Here is a 20,381-nt window from a genome sequence, read left to right as displayed (position 1 = left end):
CAGTGAACTCTCAAACTCTTGGGGTGCCTCTGCTTCTCCTTTACACACATTTATCTCGTATTCACTCCCTGCAGCCTGACTTCAATATCATGAGTATTCGTGGAGTGATCAGTTGTTGGTTCTCCCCAAGCATGGAGCGCTCTTTATTTATGTTCATGTTTATGTTTCTGAATGGACAGTACTGAGCTTAGCTCTCAGGTTCTCCCTCCGCAGAATGTCCAGCCACTCTGTCTTGTGCCTGTGTTGTTTGTTCTAGGCCAGCAGTCCTGTCGGCCACTGTTGCCCCCAGTGCCCAGCGCCAGGCCCAGGGAGGTGGGCATCAGGATGGAGGGCGTCCTAGAAGCTTTGGGCCTTCAGTCCCATCACGGCCGTCAGGACCCAGTGGGAAGCAGGAAGCAGAAAAACGTTCCAATGGGGTGGGAAGAGCCATCCTCATTTACTAGTAGTATTTAGACTCTAAATGTAATAACTTTTCAATTACTTATTCGCTAAGAGCCCATTTTCAGGGTAGCCACGATGACCCTGGATCCTTGGGGAGTGATGAAGTGGAAAGGGTATGAGTGCTCAGCCCCCTGGCAAGTGAGGCGACCAGTAATGTTGTTCCTGGCTTAAAGCACCCCTGTGGTTTCCCACTCCTGCCTGCAGTGCCAGACTGTCCCTGGCCTCGCGCCTCCCGCCACACCTGCCCGAGGCTTCTGCATTCTCTGTGGCCGCTGCCTGGGCAACTTTCCCTTCTTGGGGAAAGCGTGTGTGAGACAGAACTTCCTACTGGTTCCGTCTCTCTGGAGGACCCCCAAATAATACATGTACTTTGCAGGATTTTATAGGATTCATTATTACTAATAATCGCTGTTATTTATTGAGTGCCACCCACCTTGTGAAGGGTTTACCAGGCATTCCCTCATTTAATCCTCACCATGACTTTATGAGCTGGTACTATTGTCCCCTGGGTAGAGTGACAAAGCAGATACTTAGACTGACATCACTCACAGTTAGGAAAGGTGCAACCACAACTTGAATTTGAACCACCTCCTCATTCCCTCTCCACGGAGTGCCTAAGTAAGGGATGCTTTTCCTGCCCAATAAATGTTTTGTTCCACCCCCACCCTAAATAACTGAAGCATGTTCATTCACTTAATTTGGGTATTTGATTTTTAATCAGAGTTTTGTTTTTTATTTTTTCCATCATCTGGTTCAATGTTGCCCAGGAGCTTCCAGGAGAGGGATTGGGGAGGAGGGTGTGTGCAATTCTCGGACCACCTCACATAGACCTCCCCTCCACACCCCTCCCCCCCAGACTCAAGTCTGCCTGCCCGGCAGGAACGCCCCAGGCAAGCCTGGTCTGCAAGGCCACAGGCAGCCCTAGGACTAGGCCAGCAGAGCTCCTTGGAAATCAAACTCGCTTGGTTCCCTCAAGGGAGCCTTGTTGCTGCAGAATTTCTAGGTCCCTGGTTTCATGGGGGAGCAAACAGGCTTGATGGTTGAGTTCATGAAGGAGAGAGATGTGTGTGTGGCCAATTACCTTGACTTTGACGGTCCCATTTCGAATCTGTCCACTTGCATCTCTTTTTCCTGATAAGCTCACACACTAAAGCAAGCCGCCCGAATGGCCTGCTTCCAGCGAAGCAGAAGGTGGGGGAGAGCTGGGGCCTGCATGGTGCTGTGGAGCACGTGCCAGAGAAAGGCCGCTCCGCATTCACCACAAGTTTAACCCCACCTGCCCTGGTGTCGCCTGGGGCGGGGCCCTTGGTGAGAGGCCACAGTCCTGCTGTAATGGTGCTCCTGACTCCTGTGCACTGCATGTTTCCCCAGAAAATCCCCTGCATCCATGAACAAACTCTTCTTTTAAGTTAAAAAGAGAAAGACGGAATAGAGGTGTTGTTGTTTCTAATTAAAAAGGCTTTTGGGGACAGGTAACTATGCAATTTCCTTGTATGCAAATTAGAATGAGTTGTACAAAAGCAGGTTCCACTTAGCACTTGGCTAAGAGCTTTGTCTCCATGTCTCCTTTGACATTCCCACAGTTCTATGAAGCACTACTGCTGGACAGATGATGGCACAATGGCTTGAGAGATGCAGGGACTTACCCAGGGTCACATGGCTATACGCAGCATGACTGCTACTGTAGGTTTGCACCAGCAAAGGAGCCTCAGCAACAGTGATGTCTTGGCAAATATGGGGAGGGCTTGTGACTCTGATCATCATCAGCTTCTGCTGGGAAATGTGCCTAAAGAAATGCTAGAAACTGTGAAAGCTGTCTGCTTGCTTTATCTGAAGACACTCACTCACTCACTCGCTCACTCACCCACTCATTCACTCAGTCACCAAACACAGGCACTTACACTGCATGGGGTCTAGATGCTAGAAATCAGACCGGGTTCCTGTCTGACTAAATAATGGGCTGCCATTGTATGGAACGTCAAACACTGTAAATGCCGAATTCAACAAAACCTTCCCTGGTGGATCTCACTTCTTCTTTGTCCTAAAAACTCATAACACTGGTTTTTGCTTTAAACATGTCTTTACTCTATGGGCTTCTGACTTTGGTTGGCAAATGTTTATTTTGTTAGTAATCCTTTCCATGCCTCCTGAACCCGTATAGACTGCAAACTTCCTGAGAGTAGAGGTTCTGTACTTATCGGCCACGCAGTAAACATGCTGTGGTGTCATGCAAATCCTTTCTGATACCTAATACTTTCCCTCATAGAATCAAAACGTCCACCCTTCAGGAGATCATCGGTTTCATTTCTGAGCATTGAGTTGCATGCTCTCATTTTTCCTATCCCCTTTTCTCCCCTCTGGAATCTAAAGAATGTTAATGTATAAGATGACTTGAAATTAAACTCTTTAAGTTTTCTGTTCCTGTAAACCCAAGGAAATTAGGAATGTTTTTCAGAGATACATTAGCTTTAAGAATTTGTTTCCAAACTCTATATGTGTTCTCTCTCTCCACACCCCCACCCCTTCTTTCTCTTGCAGTTGCTCAGGTCACAGTATGATTTTTCCAAATTCATACAGTTCCTTCTGGGCTGTGAACAAAATCTAGGGAACTGAGGGAGATCATTGCCCCCCACTCCCACCCCCCCCAACCCCCCTGCCACACACACACACCTATTATTCCTTAGGGTTCCCAGGCCCTGGCTATGGGAACCCAAGATTCATTAAGTACCTTCTAAAGCTAGAGGTTTGGAGAAGGAGAAGGGAAAGCTGTAGGAACTACTAGTAAACCAGCTGCCAGTTTGATGATCATAGTACAGAGCCAATAGAGGGCCAGCCTTGGGCGGGGAAAGGCCGAGGTGAAATTGTAAGAAAAAGAGCTCCCTTCCTCCCTGGGCCGAGGGAGCCATGCCCATTGGCCGCCCTCCAGCCCGGTGTGACCTTGGAGCTGGAGCTGCACAGCGAGGGAGGAGCCAGCTGCTGCCTGGTACCTGGCCAGGAGGCCGAGCACCCCAGTGGCATCCCAGGTGGCTCTGTTGGGCCCCTTACACATTTGATTCCTGGTCAGACTGGCCTGGCCTCAGAAAGAGGGCCTGTGAGCAGCTCCTTTGAGGGAACCTGTGGAGGTGGATACGGGGCGGGGAGCCCTTCGCTCCTGTCCCAGGATGGCTCTCAAGAGAGGTGTAACTGCTTCATCACCTTCCACCTAATTACAGGGCTCAATTCTTGGGTTGGTCCCACTCTCAAGAAGGGACACCACAGCCCCGGGCTGGCACAACAGGCGGTTCACCTGTACCAAAGCCTCTCCACCTACTCTGCTACCTGGTATAAAATTCATACCCCCGTACTCTTTCCCTCCAGACAACCCCTGTGAGGAGGAAGTGTCCTCTGAGAGGGTAGCTCTCAGCCTGGAATGTCTGGTGTGCGGATCCACCTGGAAGGCAGGAGGGCGTTGGGAAATAGAGGACTCCGCAGGGGCGCGTCTCAATGCGCAGGTGGATCAGAAGAACCTGCAGCAGCACCAGGTGTTCCCTACACATTGAGGCCGGTAAAGGTCGGGGAGGAGAAAGTTTGCGAGGCAGGAACAGGCAGGGCACGTTGCCCAGGGCAGGAGGGCCTGCGGGCTCTGGCTGAACTGGGAGCTTTTGTCCCATGTTAAGAGTCAGCCACTGACCCCTCCCAGCCCCTTGGTGCTGCATGGGGACATGGGCCCCGCCTGCCAGGTTCTTGCTGTCTGATTTTTGAGATTTTTTGTTTTGTTTTGTTTGTTTTAAGGAGAAGAACAGAACCAATCATTTTTTTTTACATGTTGACAACTAATTTAATTATTTTAAACACTGCGTGGCTCTAGTGAAATAGCTATGGACCCCATTTGGTTACTAAGGAACACTGAAGAAAGAGTCCACTCAAGGCCATATCTGCTTCCAGGGGCGCTGGAACACCACCCTTCCCAGCTAACACATAACATACAATTATTTAACCTGCAGGAGACCCTTCTCAATCAATCAAGCCAGGAGTCAAGTGCAGTATGTCAGCCTCTTTATACCTCAGATCCATATCTTGACCCTGAAAACAGTTCAATCCATTCTTTTTTCTTTTTCCTCTTTTAGCTAAAACAAAACAAAACAAACAAACAAAAAAAAAAACCCCACAAACAAACAAACAAAAAATACCTAAAACTGCAAATCTTTCCCCAGAAAGTTTCTCTGGAGAAGCAGCACTTAATTTTAGAGACCTTTGCTTCCAGGTCATTAGTCAGGAATGTTCCAGGTGGATCCCAAAGCCAACATGTTTTGAACTTGGACAAAAGCCCTGAATGACCTTGGGCAAGGTACTTAGCCTATCTGATTTCCTTCTTCTGCTCGCTAAGGAAAACTATCGCAGTCGGGGGGGAAAGCACAAAACCAAGAGCTCTGATGGTTCATCTTTCAGACCCTTTGGGCCTCAGTGTCCTGCCTACAAAAATTTTCCTGGAACAGGTCTAAGGCCCTTGGGGGCCGAGGGTCTCCCAGTCCTCTGCTCAGAGCATGCCCCTCTGTGGAACTCAGGAATGCCCCCTGGCAAAAGTGTGAAATGGGTGACGTTTGAATTCTTTGCGCTTTATCCCACCTCCTGTTACCTGATGCCCCTAGCTGAACTCGCCATGCCCCAGGGACACTTGATTCAACAGCCTGGTTGTTTTACTAAATGACAGAGCAAGGTATAAGTATACATACACGTAAAGAAAACATTGCGTACATGTGAATATCACTTGTACCAAAAACTACGTAGTGAATTTGTGCCCCCCTTTTTTTCAAGGTTCAGAAGGTACCAATGCCTGCTTTTAGAGATCACATCCAGGACTTGCATGCTGAATGTCACTAGGTGTTTAGTGTTTGGAACTATCTCCTCATCCTGACTTGGAAGCAAGTTTATTTATTCAGCATAAAAGGAAGTATTTGAACTCACAGAGTGTGATTCTCTGCAACTTTTCAAAGCAGCAAGACTGGACAGACAACTTTTAGGACAATAAGACATATTTCTCTGTTCCAAGTACCACCTTGCTATTTAAAGGGCCAAAGTTTTGCCACCCTGAAGCTGCCTTTGGGGATATTGATTCTAAGCTGTTTATTAAGAAACAAAAGACTCAGAAAGAACCTTTGACCCCCTCCCCTTTCCTGCCCAAGAGATTCAGGTAGAAAACCCTGCTTCAGGAAGGCAATCTTAGGCTGTGCCTAAGCCTACTTTGAATTAAGTGTGGTAAATAGGAAGGCCTCAGGAAACAGCCTGTCCGTTAAATGCCTACCCCCGTGTGCCATTGCTTCGGAGTTGCCCAAGAATGTGCCTGCCATGTGTGTTCCTCTCTTCCTCAGTTCCCAGTAAATCACCCAGTCTCATTTCTGAAATGTTCTCCTTTGTCCCCAAATGCCATATATACCCAATGTTGCCTCACTGTCTTTGGAGTGTTCATGCTTGTGTGAATTCCCCGTGCACATGTATGAAAATTTGAATTTTCTCCTGTTTATCTGTTTCTGTTAATTTGATTATTAGCTCAACTAGAAGAACTTAGAAGGTGGGAGAAAAAGTATTCATTTTGTTTAACCCATACACTATCTTAACTAGACAATTGTAGCTATATAGGAGATCAACATTAAAAAGGACATGAATTTTAGTGAATACAGATGATACATATTTAAATGATAAAAATGAGCCTTCCCCTCCCCCTCCCCCCAAAGTCCCTTCTATTGCCTCTTCATTCAGTTTTGAACCACTCTTTCATGAAACTAAACACGTAAACAATGTGTTTGTGAATTTCACAATATTGCCTCGGTGAATGGAGCCCTTTTCCCATCCCGCTCTTATGACTTGCCTGGGTTATACAGACCCAGCTGGCATTTTGTAATGACAGATTTGCACACACAGAAAAGAATTTAGGGCAAGAACAACATGGAACTGGAAGGTACTATAGGACATGCATTGCACATGGTTTATATTCCTTTCTTTCTACCCCTCCTCAACATTTACAGGGGATCCCCCCCCCCCAAAAAAAAGAAGGTGTCAGAGAAATTGCTGAATCTGCAGAAGAACTGAACAAAGGGAAGTCCAGCAAATGCTTTAGCACACGATTCATGAGAATTAGAATCAAACAACAGGCAGGTGGGAAGGCTGTCTGCAAGCTGAACCCTGGTTACGCCAGCTATGGGCAGAGGCCACAGCAAGCTTCCTGCCCCTCACCTGCGTTCATTTGCTGTACTGGAGCTTCTTTCACAGATACGCTTTTCAGGGCACAGTTTCCCCATGTTCCCAGCTCATCCCTCTCTAAGAAGTGAGTGATTATCCTAAAGCCTCTCCAGGCTTCTTTTCTCCCAAGAAGGTACTCATTGATCACTCCCCGCTGGATTCTCCCCTAATACTTACAGCCTTGCGTTATTCACTTAGAAGCTGCTCATGGAGGGAGGACATGGCAGCGTGAATTCCACTCAAGCTCTCTTCTAAGCCAGTGAATGGAAACCGGCACCACGCTACCTCAGACAGTGTTTTGTGGATGCTCACAGCCTCCCATGACCCCTAGATTTTTTGTTTTTCTATTCTTAAGCATAACCCAGCATTCATCTACCTTTATTTAGCAGCTTGGGTTTTTCATGACCCCTCTTTTTTGCCCTGGTCCCTAGACAGCAATTAGAACATGCTAATGTAACTTTTACACCTCACGTTGTTCCTGGAGCTGGAAACCAGTATGACCTGCTGTTACTACAGGGGTTTTCTCTAGCTCTGTGGTTCTCAACCTTCCTAATGCCGCGACCCTTTAATACAGTTCCTCATGTTGTGGTGACCCCCAACCATAAAATTATTTTCGTTGCTACTTCATAACTGTAATTTTGCTACTGTTATGAATCGTAATGTAAATATCTGTGTTTTCCCATGGTCTTAGGCGACCCTGCTAGTGGTTCTCGCCTAAGACCATGGGAAAACACAGATATTTACATTACGATTCATAACAGTAGCAAAATTACAGTTATGAAGTAGCAACGAAAATAATTTTATGGTTGGGGGTCACCACAACATGAGGAACTGTATTAAAGGGTCGCGGCATTAGGAAGGTTGAGAACCACTGCAGCTGGATGCATTCTCACCAAGTGGTTCTGTCCACAATAGGCAGCTCCTGGAAAAGACAAATCCATACTTTTGTTTTGTTTCATAGGGCTGTTTCTTGAAATTGAACTGGTCGACTGGTTGGAGTGAAGGACCTTGCATTGAAAGCATGTAAGTGACTTTCCAAGAGACTCCAGTGTCTTCCCTTCTCAGACATGTCACAGTTGCCACTCTCTCCCTCTCTGAACTCCATGCTAATATTGCACCTATATAATCCTGCTGTGCTGCTGCTCTGTTCCTTTCTGGGTGGGAGATACTGCGATGCAGGTACTTGTTCATTTACATATAGGCCATTTGCCAACGTTTAGCTCCCTGCTGTAACCAGATGCTGTTTGCACGTATCTACAGATTAGTGTAGAATATGGAATTTTATAGAACGCCTCCTTCACAACGGGGCTTGTTAGAATCAAAGACCCAGGAAGAGGCAACAAATTGATTTTAGGACCCCAGTTTGAGGCAGGCGAGTGATGGAGGATGCACCACAAAATTAATTTTGGAGAGAATTGAGATTGAAGTTAATAATTCATTGGTATAACAAATATTCATTGGGTATATAAGTGCTGAATAAAACTGGAAAGTGGTTAAACTAGAACAGCAGACAATTAAGAACTTCAAGTCATGGAGACCCAAGAACTCTTTGAGGAAGAAATGAAAATTATCTGGAAATAGAAATTTTATATTTCAACTCTTCTCTTCCCTCCCCTTTCCTTTTTTTTTTTATGTTCTAAAATAGGTTTCTTTCATCAGAGGCATCAGTGAAGCCTGATGGAGGCATCATAGGAGAAGAGTCAATGCTGTAATGCTGTCCAGGTACAAGGTTACAGAGGAGGAGGAGAGGAAATGTGCGGCCTCTTCCCTTATGGCCCCGCCCACTAGATCCTGGGTTGTGTGTTGTTTTAAGGGACTAAGAAACTATATCAAGGAAGTCAACAGGAGTGTAATTCCAAAACCTCATTTTCGAGGCCAAGTAACTGACCAAGACCCTGCCACAGAGTAGATACCCTGTGTTAGCTGAATTCTATTAAAATGTGTATTATCTATTATCACAGAGAAGCACTAACTTAAGTAGCAGAATTAGAAAACATTCTAATAATGCTAAAACAGAATGAAGAATGAGCAAGTCACTTAAGATTTAAAAGTGTTATTTATAAATTTGTTTAAAAACAAATTAGTGTAGAAATTTATTTTTAAAAATAGTGTAGAAGTGAACTAAAAATGAGCTTAGATCTTCTGGTCCATGGCGGGTAGTGGGATGGGGAGAGGGGAGGAGGAGAATCTTAGGTATATCCTTGGAATTGCCTGCCATGCAATCTTGAAAAGAAATTAGCTGTGAATGGGTCACATTTTCAAAATTTTGATCAAATGTTTTATGGCTTATTTGAAAAGGACTTCCCATTTAATGGACCAAATCTTTCTATAGCATTTCCAGCTAAATGCTTTCTTCCTTTTTTTTTTTTTTTTTAAAGCACCACATACAATTTCAAGGAAGCATTATTTTAAGGCTCAAGTTTATACCAGTTAACAAATTTTCTGAGAAGATATAAACTCCAGACATTCAAAAGAGTTTAATGTAACCACATTTTAAAGGACACTTAAAGTTAACATTATAGTTTGCAAAAGATAAATTCCTAATTCTGTCCTATTTTGTTTAACTTTACCTCCTGGGATGTTTTCAATTATTTCAAGAGATTGTAGAATCTACTCTCAAAGTAAAAATAATTTAAATTTATTTAAAAATAATTTAAATAAACATTAGTAGACAACATGTAGCACTTGGAATGGGAAGAAGGGCTGAGGGTTTTGTGAACTCTAACAATAAACACTAAGGGTTTAAAACGACTGAACATTAAGCAGTGGTTTTCTGGTGACTGTCATGCCTCCCCTCCCCCGCTCGACCTTGTGACTGATCAGCGGAAGGTCCCTGTCTTACACTTCAACAACACCATCCTTACTCTATACGTCTTTGCTCATAGTAAATTCTCACAAAAATATAGAGCATAATAACTCGGATACTCCAACATGCTTTAGAATACAGAAATTTTAGGAAAATGCAAAGAAGCTGCTATGGACTGACTGTGTTCTCCCCCACCCCCCCAATACACACACTCCCCCCCCCCAAAAAAAATTTTATATTTTGAAGCCCAAAACCCCAATGTGATGAAATTTGGAGGCAGGGCCTTTGGGAGGAAATTGGGGTCAATTTAGGTTCTGAGAATGGGGCTCTCATGATGGGATTAATGCTTTTATAAAATCCTGGCTGGTGTGGCTCAGTTCATTGAGCTTTGTCCCATGCACCAAGTGGTCCCATGTCCCAGGTTATTGGTTTGATTCCAGGTCAGAGCACATGCCCAAGTTGTAGGCTCGATCCCCAGTAGGGATCATGCAGGAGGCAGCTGATGGATGTTTGTCTTTCACATGCATCTTTCTCTCTCTTCCTCTCTCTCTTAATTCAAATTCAATAAAAACATATTAAATTTTTTTAAAACAAACCAATAAAAAGAAACAGAAGATAGGAGACTCTGTCTTCCGCCCTGTGTGCATGCAAGCAGCAAAGAAAGGCCATGTGAGAACCTAATGAGATGGCAAACAGGGAAGAGGACCTCCTCGGAACTCCATCAGCTGGAACCAGGATCTTGGACTTCCCAGCCTCCAGAATTGTAACAAGTGTCTGTTGTTTAAGCTACTCTGTCTGGTCTATGATATTTTATTATAGCAACCAGAGCTGACTGAGACAGAGGCCCTCACCAACCACATGTTTTTACTGACTGGGCTTAGAAATTGTAGTAGGCAGACCCTATTTGTTAATGTCATTACTTGCCCGGACCCAAGTAGATCTCTACTATGATTGTCAAATCTTTATCGATCACCTACTTATTCTGGGCAAAGGTCAAATTCCAACTGTATGAAAGCTCTCAATTTTTAAACTCAAAGTCTCTAGGAAGAAAATCCTAGCTTGGAAGATCAGCAGGCTTTCAACAGCTGTAACTCCCCACACTGCTGTCTTGGACCCTCTGGGTTACTTCTTTTGCTTACTACTTGGGGAATATACATGAAATCTTGGTACGGTACTTCAAGTGCTAACTTTTTAAAAATAATAGGACAACATAAATATTAAATAAATTAGCATTTGCTAAAGTCTCAAAGGAGGGCACCAATAAAGGTATTTGATACAGAATTTCAGAGGAGGAAATCGTCAAGCTAAATTGCAAAAAGGAAAAAACAACACAAAAATAGCCATCCAACAACCCAGGTAAGAGCTTGAACCAAAGTAGTAGTGGTGATGATGAGAGTGTAAAAAATAATATAAACATAGCCAATCCAAGTGGAGTCAGAGCTGCCATCCCAGAGGAATTGCCTTGTATATATTACTCCTCAAACCTTTGGAATGTTCAAACTGGACAAAATAAAATTAGACTCGGCCTAAAGCAGCATTGTTTGCGAAGCTAGCAGGAAAACAAACATTATGACTATCTACTGAAAATAATTCTTTAGAATTAGCATCACTATGTTAGCTTATTTGCACCTACGGAAATTTCCTTAGCTTCATACCCATAGAAATTCCTTCTATTCCTGTCATTGTTCTCCTTCCCTTTCTCATAAATACCTCCAGCCTTCACCTCCTATTCAGAACACTACTTGGGTCTATACCTGAATCAGTGCTTCCCAAACTGCTATTTTTTATTTATTTTTTTAATCTCAAACTCTTGTTGCTTCTCACTTGGGCCTTTTATTTTTAAGTTAACAAGAGCAAGGAAGAAAGAAGAGACATTAACAAACGATAGAGATATTCAAAGACCCACCGAGTCTTAGTGACTGAGTGGACGCTAAGGAATGGTCCTAGGAATCCACAAAGGTTGAGGTTTTGAATCTAAGAGACTGAACTGTATGTACCAACAGAATATGGCAATCGGAGGAAAGAGCCATTGGTAGATGAGGTGGGGGGGTGATGTGGAAGTGGACGAGTCTGACTTTTTACCTGTTGAGTTTGAGGTGACAGTCAAGTTTATAGTATTTCAAAAGGCCGGCATTGGTGAAACCTGCTCTCCACGCTGTGGTGTTCCTTGGTTCACTATAGCCTTTTACACTTGGGCTGAGCAGATCCAGATGTGAAGTTAACTCTTGACTAACTGAGCACCTGAGCTTTAACAGCTGGTTAGCTACAGAAAGGGGTGGAGAAAAAAAAAAAGGAGAGGCTTTAAAATAAAAACGGGTCCCCACCAAAATGTTTAAGCAGTACGTTGTGAAAATGTGGCAATTTCTGCTTAGAGAACAGACCAGTCCTGTGGTCAACCTCTACCTATTCCCTAAGTGAAGAGCTAGGAGAGCTAGGTGTCACTAGCAAATCCCCAAATGGGGAAGCCATTTACCAGGAAGTGTGTCCTAGCAGTTCCTGAGGGAGCAGCTGAGTTTTGCAGCAGAAGCCACAATCCCTTTATCATATAATAAGTACTTTCCTAGAAAGATGTGCATGTTTGCATATCTAAATTGCTACCCTATTATTTCAATGAGGCTTTGTTTTGAAATAATATAGATTTGCCTTAATCAAGAAAATTAAATGAATCTGAACTAAAAACTGGAAACCGATAACCTAAGACATTACTTCTATTTTGACTATATTAACAGGATGCATGTTTCTTTAAAAAAAATATTTGAACCCTGGATGGGTGGCTTAGTTGGTTGGAGAGTCATCCCGTGCACCAAAGGGTGTGGGTTCGATTCACAGTCAGGGCACATACCTGGATTGCAGTTCAGTCCACAGTTGGGGTGCATATGGGAGGCAATTGATCAATGTTTCTCTCTCTCTCTCCCTTCCTCTCTCTCTCTAAAAGTCAATAGAAACATATCCTTGGGTGATGATTAGTATCTACCTATCTATATTTGAAAAGCATTCCAAACACAGAGAAAGTTAGAGAGGATAAAATATCAAATACTTATATATGTACCACCTGATGCAACAAATGCCATATTTGCTTCAGTTTTTAAAGGGAAATTAAATGTTATAGATATATTTGATGTTCCTTGTCTACCTTCTCAGGTTCCATTCCCTTCCCTTGTTTCTCAGGGGTTATTGCTATTCTGAAATTGGTATGTTTTCCTGTGCATGTTTACTGCACACATATGTCCCAATATGTATCCTGTAATATTGTTTTACTAGAGGCCTGATGCACGAAATTCATGCAAGAGTAGGCCTTCCTTTCCCCAGCTTCCGGCACCGGCTTCCCTCTGGCACCTGGCACCCGGGCTTCCCTCACAGCCCTGCTTTGTCAGGAAGGTCGTCTGGAAGGACATCTGGTCTAATTAGGATATTATGCTTTTATTATTATAGATATGTTTGTAATTGCACATAAATCAACATCACATTGTATTTACCATTCTCCATGTTATTTACATATTTTACAGTGTGCTTACCCATTCTGCTACTAAAGGACATTTAAATTGTTTCCAGTTTTCCCCTGGAATATCTGAATTCTTTCTTAGCCAAAACTCAAGGACCCGGGTCTAACATCTGGTGCCATTCACATTTGTACAAGTTTTCCTTTGTGTGGGTGCTTTCCTAGAGGGTCTTAGTAGATGTGGAATTGCTGGGTTTCAGGAAATGTATATGTATCTTTACCTTAACTATTCCTCAAAATGATTGCTCAAAGTACTCACCTCCTGGCATTGTGTAAGAGCTCCTGACAGTCCTCACTTGTTGAACATTTACATTTTTGTCAACATAGGGGTGTTTTTATTTTTATTATCCGATAGTGAAGCTTCTTTCAGAATATCCAAGCTTTCCTGGGTCAGTTAGAAGTTTGTTTGCCTCTCATTAACTAAGACAGAGTGTTCCAGAAGGGCAATATATGAGTCAGGCAGAGAAAATTAAGCTAGGACTAAGAGCTCCTGCCAAAGACAGATCACTCTGAGATTAAGATAAAGCATACTTGGAAGTTAAAATCAATGGGAAAGAATGAATGATTTTAAAAAATTGATTCAGAACAGGTTTACAGGTGTGTGGTAGAGCTCTTTATTGAGCACCTTTCAGATCTTATCGCATCAATACCTAGGAGACCAACAAGAAACTTCCAGGAATTACCAGTGAAACTATCATCAAAGCTAGTGCCTGGACACAGACTGGACCTGTCCCTAAAGCTTGTTGATGGCAAATAGATGGTGATAACCTGGGGCATTTGTAGTGGATCCTTTAGCATTCTCCTGGGGGAAGAGAACATATATTTGATAGAAGGTGAACATATAGAAATTTGTAGTTCAGTTTATTTTATTTATTTATTTTTTTTAAAAGAAAGCTTAGTAAACTTTCTTTTTTTTTTTTTTAAATATATTTTATTGATATTTTACAGAGAGCGGAAGGGAGAGGGATAGAGAGCTAGAAACATTGATGAGAGAGAAACATCGATCAGCTGCCTCCTGCACACCTCCCACTGGGGATGTGCCCGCAACCAAGGTACATGCCCTTGACCGGAATCGAACCCGGGACCCTTCAGTCCGCAGGCCGACGCTCTATCCACTGAGCCAAACCAGTTTCGGCTGTAGTTCAGTTTATTAATCTAAAGAATAGGAGATTGGCTTCTGTGCTGGGGGAAATGTTGGGACTCAGATAAACAACTATTCCTAGTATAGTATCAGGAATATTTAGTATTTAGTAAATTCATAACTGTAACAAACTAGTTGAGCAGCTACTACATTCTAGGCATTGCAGCAAGTCCTAGGCATACAGCAGTGAAGAATTAGACCAAATCTCATCTGTCAAAAACCTCACACTCTAGCCCAGGCTGGCACAGGTCAGTGGTTAGAGTGTCGGCCTGAGCACCCAGGGTCACAGGTTTTGATTCTTGGTCAAGGACATGTGTCTGGGTTGCAGGTTTATACCTGGCCCCAGTGGGGGCACATTTGGGAGGCAACCAATCGATGTGTCTCTCTCACCTCAGTGTTTCTCACTCTCCCTTTCCCTCCCCTCCTCCTTTCCATTCTTTCTGAAAATCAATGGAAAAAAATACCCTCGGGTGAGGATTTAAAAAAAATTTTTTTTTTAAAACCTCACATTCTAGAAGGTGACAAACAATAAACAAATAATCCACCATCTGGTGTGTCAGGTGATAAATGCAACTGAGAACAGGCAGGGTAAAGGGTAAAATGGGAATGGGCCACCCAGACAATGCTTTCTCCTGCTCATTTCCAGGCGACCTTGAGGATCATCTTCCGAGTCACTGAAGTCCTAACTTTCTTAAGCTGTGAAACAGGAAAAATAATAATGGAATTGTGCATGGTTTTACTTATTTGTGTGCTAAAATGCAACTTTAAACAGTCTTTCCAAACTTTGATTTGTTTAGAACTTTAAAGCAGAGAAAAAGGCAAGATTGCTGGAAGGCTTGCCGATTTAACATTGACAAAATATTTGAAAGTTGTCCAAAATTATAGGCTTTTGTGAAATGAAAAAGGACTTCATTGGGAAATTACACACACACACACACACACACACACACACACACACACACCTATGTACAATAGAAAAGCAATGGGCAGAGACCCTCAGGAGGCTTGGAGGGTAGTTTAGGTTCTATTCTTCCATAGCCGAGGAAATGATGCAGTCTCTGTGCCTCTGTTTTCTTGTCCAATCAAATGATGTTGAGACCATTAGTTCTACTTTTTGTCTCCCCAGACACTGCTACTCTCACTTTTGTTTTTGAGAACCGAAACACTGTTGTGTATATTTCTGTTGTGATTCTTTTTTTTAAAATATATTTTATTGATTTTTTTACAGAGAGGAAGGGAGAGGTATAGAGAGTTAGAAACATCGATGAGAGAGAAACATCGATGAGCTGCCTCCTGCACACCCCCTACGGGAGATGTGCCCGCAACCAAGGTACATGCCCTTGACCAGAATGGAACCTGGGACCCTTCATCCATAGGCCAACGCTCTATCCACTGAGCCAAACCGGTTAGGGCTGTGATTCTTCTTTTTTAAACCTCACCAGAGAATTTTTTTTAATTGGTTTTAGAGAGTGAGGAAGGGAAAGAGAGAAAAACATGGATGTGTGAAACATTGATTGGTTGCCTCCCATATGTGTTCCAACAGGGGATTGAACCCACAACCTAGGTATATGCCCTTTCTAGGGACTGAACCCACAACCTTGGTGTATGGGACGATGCCTCAGCCAACTGAGTTACTGGGCCAGGGCCTGATTTTTTATTTTTTTTTAATTTATGTTGGACTGTAACAACTTCCTTTTTAAATATAGAAGTCTCCTTTGCAATGAAGTGCAGTCCTGCTCCTGCTCAGTGTTTCTCTGATCTGGGACAGGGAGAGAAAATCTTGACAACCCAAGGCTCCCAGGGCTTTGAAAAAACCCCGATTCATTTCTTTCCTGTCGTTTCTTCATGCCTCACTTCTGGTGATGCTTGAAAGCACATTGGTCACTATTCTGGTAAATATGTTAAAATGATCAATAACATGATATTATTGGAAAGTCACCAAGTCATTTCAAAAGTAAATGGAATGTTAAAGTTGCATGCCAAGATTTTTACTCAAGCATACCTTTTTAATCCTGTTTGAACCTCTTGATATAAATAATCTGTTATTATTATAAAAACAAAGCTGTATTTTTTCAAACACCTTCATGCTTATGTCAACTTATCAAAAGGAGAGAGATGGGCCTTAGAAAACAATCATTTTTAAACAATATTTTAAAAAAATGTTTTACCATATCTAGTAGTTTTCCAATGTCATCTTTTATTTTACATTAAAGAAAAATCTTCTTGCTTTATTAAAAAAACATTTTTTTCACAAGATGGCCTCAGGTTTTGTTTTTAATATGATTGCAAGCCCAGTGAGATGGCAAAATAAGCTGGCGCATTGCCTTGGATCAACCTCCAATGTCAAACCTTAAGAGAAAATAGCCCAGAATTCTGCAGATGAATTTCTTTTTTGAGATTCTGTGGAGAAGTGATCTGTGAATAGTACCGTTGCCCAGTGAATGCAGACTGGATTGCGAAAGATTAATTTCAGCCCTTGCAAAAAGATCAGGAACATTTGCTTTTACTTACAATTTCTTCTTAGTGTTAACTTCCCCATAGAAAGATTAGTCATGATAGAGTCTTGAAATCTCCCTAGAGCCTTCAGAGAAGAGCTGACCAACTAGAACATGAACTCAGAACTACCCTCCTGCAGATCACATATCTATGCTTCAACCTTCACTTTCTACTATGAACAGATACTCTATTTATTACAACCTGTGATATCTATCTGTGTAGATGACACCAACTTCTTTGTATTAAAACTCCCCTTCATCACTATCACTGGTGTCAGCCTCACTGAAGCTCCCCTTTACTTTTCTCTTCTACCTCTGCCACAGCCCCTTCACCAGGTGTCTGAACCTCCAAGACACCTCACTCTAATCCGTCCTATAACCTGCAGACTCACCTTCCCTGAACTCCCTTGCATCATGCAGTATCCACACCCCAAACCTTTAAGAACTCTCAACTGATCCTATGATAATGTCCAGTCTTCTTAGCCTGACATTCAGTGCCCTTCATGGTCTGATACCAGTTTCAAAGCTTCTATACTCTCCCACTCTCATGCCCCACCCCACTGTCCCTTGTCCCTGCCTATCTTCCAGGAGTGGACATTCTCCATCCAACTCATCCATTTTTCAAGGTCCACCTCAAGACACACTTTCAAATACTATTACCTTCCTTGACCATTCTAATTCACAGTGATTTTTCACCACCTCTAAAAATCATAGACTACCCATTGATTTGGCCCTAAATCACACACTCATACCAAAAATTGGTATGTGCAAGTACAGGTTTGTTAGTACCTAATACATGGAATCAAATCATAGAGGTGGAATTTACTTATCATTCAAGTCAATTCAGCATCTCCTGAAATACAGGAAATTCTCCCCCTCTGGGTGGACACTGGCTGACGAGATGCTGTGCCTCAAAATGTGGCCTTTTCACCTTTGATTTGCTCTTAAAATGAGTGGCAACTGCTTTTTAAGGAAGAAAAACCCCACTCATCTCATTCCAACCAAGTGAGAATCCAATGCCTGTGAGGTGGGGCAGGGGTGAGGGAGTGGGGTAGAGAAAGGGGTGGTAGTGAGAATCCTCCGGCTCTCCATCTGATTGAGATTTCCCCAAGTCCAACTGAAATCCCTTGTGACTATTTTTTAACAGCTACTCTAAGCATGGTGTCAGCATCATCTGACAGCTTGTTAGAAATGTAAATTCATGGTCCCCAAACCAACTGAACTGGAAACTCTGAGGGTGTGGCCCAAGAATCTGAGTTTCAAGTTAGAGAAGGGCTACACCTCCCATATGAAATGGAAAACAGGTGGCCACTTTCTGTATCTTTGCATACTTAAAAATGGGGCCACTATGTCACCTTTTCTTCAACTAAATCCCTTATAACTCTACCTCAATTATCTTATTTTGCCATCCAGCTGGTCACCCACACATTGCACATTTGACAAGCAGCTGAGGGCACAGGTATAGAAGAGTCCCCCACTCCTCCAGATCTTATCACTCTGAGGCACAAAGAGAAAAACAGCTCCAGGTGACCGCATGAAAACCCCCCTTTTAAAACGGGCCACATGTGGCTTAATTTCCTTAAAAGCCTAGCCGGAAAAGGTTTTTGTGTGTGCGACCCCAACTGGGCTGGGCGGTAGTTTTTTACCGCGCGGGAGAGAGGCAGGGCGGGCCGAAGGTGAAAACAGGGTGACTCGCAGTTGTGTTTTGAGTGGTTGCTTGAGTATCTTGCCCCTCCAGCAAACACTCTCAGTTTCTTGTCATGAAAGGGGAACCCTGTATTTTGTAGACAAGGAGGCAGAGAAGCAACTTTCAAAGGGGGGAAAAAAAGACAAGAGATCAACGCTCCATCTCCCCAGAGGAAAAGGAACCGCGCTGTGTGTCCCGTACCAGCAACACGCTGGGCGACTGGGGCTGCCTGTGTCTTCTGCGGTTTTTCTTGCTCTGGGCCGCGTAGGTTCACTTCCACCCTCCAAACGCTCCAGAAGTGAAACATCAGGCGGGCGGCTGCAGTCCCGGGCCGCCAGCTTTGCCCGGGCCCCAGCTGCAGGGGATCCCGGCCCGGCGAACCGCTCAGCCACTTTCTCCCGGGCCGGGGAGGGGCGGGTCCACGCGGCCCGGGCGCTGTGCCCCACACGCGGTAGGGGTCGCTGCGCCGCGGCGCGCTCCCTGCGCGTTGGATAACGGGGCCCGGCTGGAGGAGAAAGGAAACCTGCCGAGGGAGGCGGCGGCAGCCGAGAGGGAGCGAGGAAGGAGAGTTCACTTTGGCTCCGGTGTCAGCGCGCGGCGGCTGCACGGGCGCCGACGAGCGAGCAGCGAGGGAGCCCGTCGCCCATCCCGGGACGGCTCGGGGAGGGCAGCGAGAAGCCGGATACGAGCGCGCCAGCAGGGCGCGGAGCCGGCGAGCCTGGCGAGCGAGGGAAGCCGCGGGGGGCGCGCCCGGGGCGGGCCCCCGGAGCAGCGCAGGATGCCCCACGAGGAGCTGCCGTCCTTGCAGAGACCCCGCTATGGCTGTAAGTGCGCCGGGCGTGCGGGTTCCCACCGCCGGGGAACCCTCTCCTTGAGAAACGCGTTGGAAAAGCCAAGGGAGCCGGGTGCGCGCCGCGGAGAGAGCGGGAGGGCGGCGGCTGTGTGGCTGCAAAGTTGGGAGGTGGAGTTGCAAAGGGTAGTAAGCGACGTCCTCCCACTCTCCCCACAAATTTCTGATCCCCAGCTGGCAACACCTACTCTCTACCCGCAACCCCCCCGGGGCGCGCCGGCGGCGTTGGGTCTGCGCGCTGGGACAGACCAGGTTGGGGGCTTATGGGTATCAGGTGAGGAGCCCGCGGGGCTCCAGGCGGTTGCCGACTTGGGCCAGGGGGTGGCGTAAGGGACTGGATTCGGCCGACTCTGAAGGAAAGGAAAGTTTGTTTCCTGTGGCTGCAGGTGGGCGCCGAAGTTTGTGCCCGCGCGCTGCGTTAGCGTGGCAAACGCGGCTTTTCTGGAAGGGCAGGCATTTCCTCCTATCGCGCTCTCTCGGACTTCACCTGAGCCGAAAGAGCCAGTATGGGCCCCACAGATGTCAGTCCTTTCGTGCTGCTGCCAAAGGGAACCCCTCGGGCCCCAGCCTCTCCTCGCTCCCCTCTAACCCTGCCAGGACAGTGCCGCGCACGCGGGAGGGCTGCGGCGGAGAGAGGAGCCCGCGTGACCAGAACGAGATGGTGTCAATTACCCCAGGGACTGCCCTCTGAAAGAGGCTGCTTTAGAGGCTGGTCGGGGGTGGATGGAGCCAGATTAGCACCAACCACGTGGCTTCGTGTGCAGAGTTCAGAGTCTTTACTAAACATGTGCCAGGAAGTATTTCTTCTAAAACAAACAGAAAGTTGACTCGCTCACTCTCTCTCTCTCCAGGGTTGGTCCTATTAGTGAGGCTTGGCCAAGGACCACAGGTTAATCTTTTGCGGAGGCTGGCCTTGGTGGCAAAGGTACCGGGTTTTGGTTAAGGTGGTGTTGTAGGGTTGTTTTTTGTGTGGTTTGGCTGGTTGGGAGGCCTACAGACTTGCCTAAGAAAAAAGGGGGAGTAGTCAACTTGTGTAAGTTCCTGCTCGCCTTCCTCCCCACCAGTCTTGGAATGGAGTGTCAGAGATGGCAAGTTCGTTTTCCAGTGTGACCCTGCTGGTGTCAGGCAGTGAGGAGGAGGCCTGAGGAGTCAGCTGAAGCCTCTGTGCTGTAGGAAATGCATTCAGCAGTTCTCTGCAATCTTAGTTTTCACTTTGGTAAACCACACAGACAGCAGAGTTCCTTGG

At 45.0% G+C, this 20,381-nt stretch overlaps 1 protein-coding gene across 1 annotated transcript in view; it reads left to right on the top strand.

Moving 5' to 3' along the window:
* The first annotated feature begins 18,252 nt into the window (after positions 1-18,252).
* IQGAP2 (IQ motif containing GTPase activating protein 2) overlaps positions 18,253-20,381 on the top strand; it is a 285,446-nt gene continuing 283,317 nt past the window's right edge. Inside the window, exon 1 of the mRNA XM_080680284.1 lies at positions 18,253-19,109. Coding sequence (XP_080536410.1) covers positions 19,064-19,109 — 46 coding nt within the window. The 5' untranslated portion in view covers positions 18,253-19,063. The remainder of the gene's footprint in view (positions 19,110-20,381) is intronic.

This window comes from Plecotus auritus (assembly GCF_963455305.1).
Source record: "Plecotus auritus genome assembly, chromosome: 7".
Classification (NCBI taxonomy): domain Eukaryota; kingdom Metazoa; phylum Chordata; class Mammalia; order Chiroptera; family Vespertilionidae; genus Plecotus; species Plecotus auritus.
Note: the sequence above shows the minus strand (reverse complement) of the source record. Positions and strands in the feature narration are given on the sequence as shown.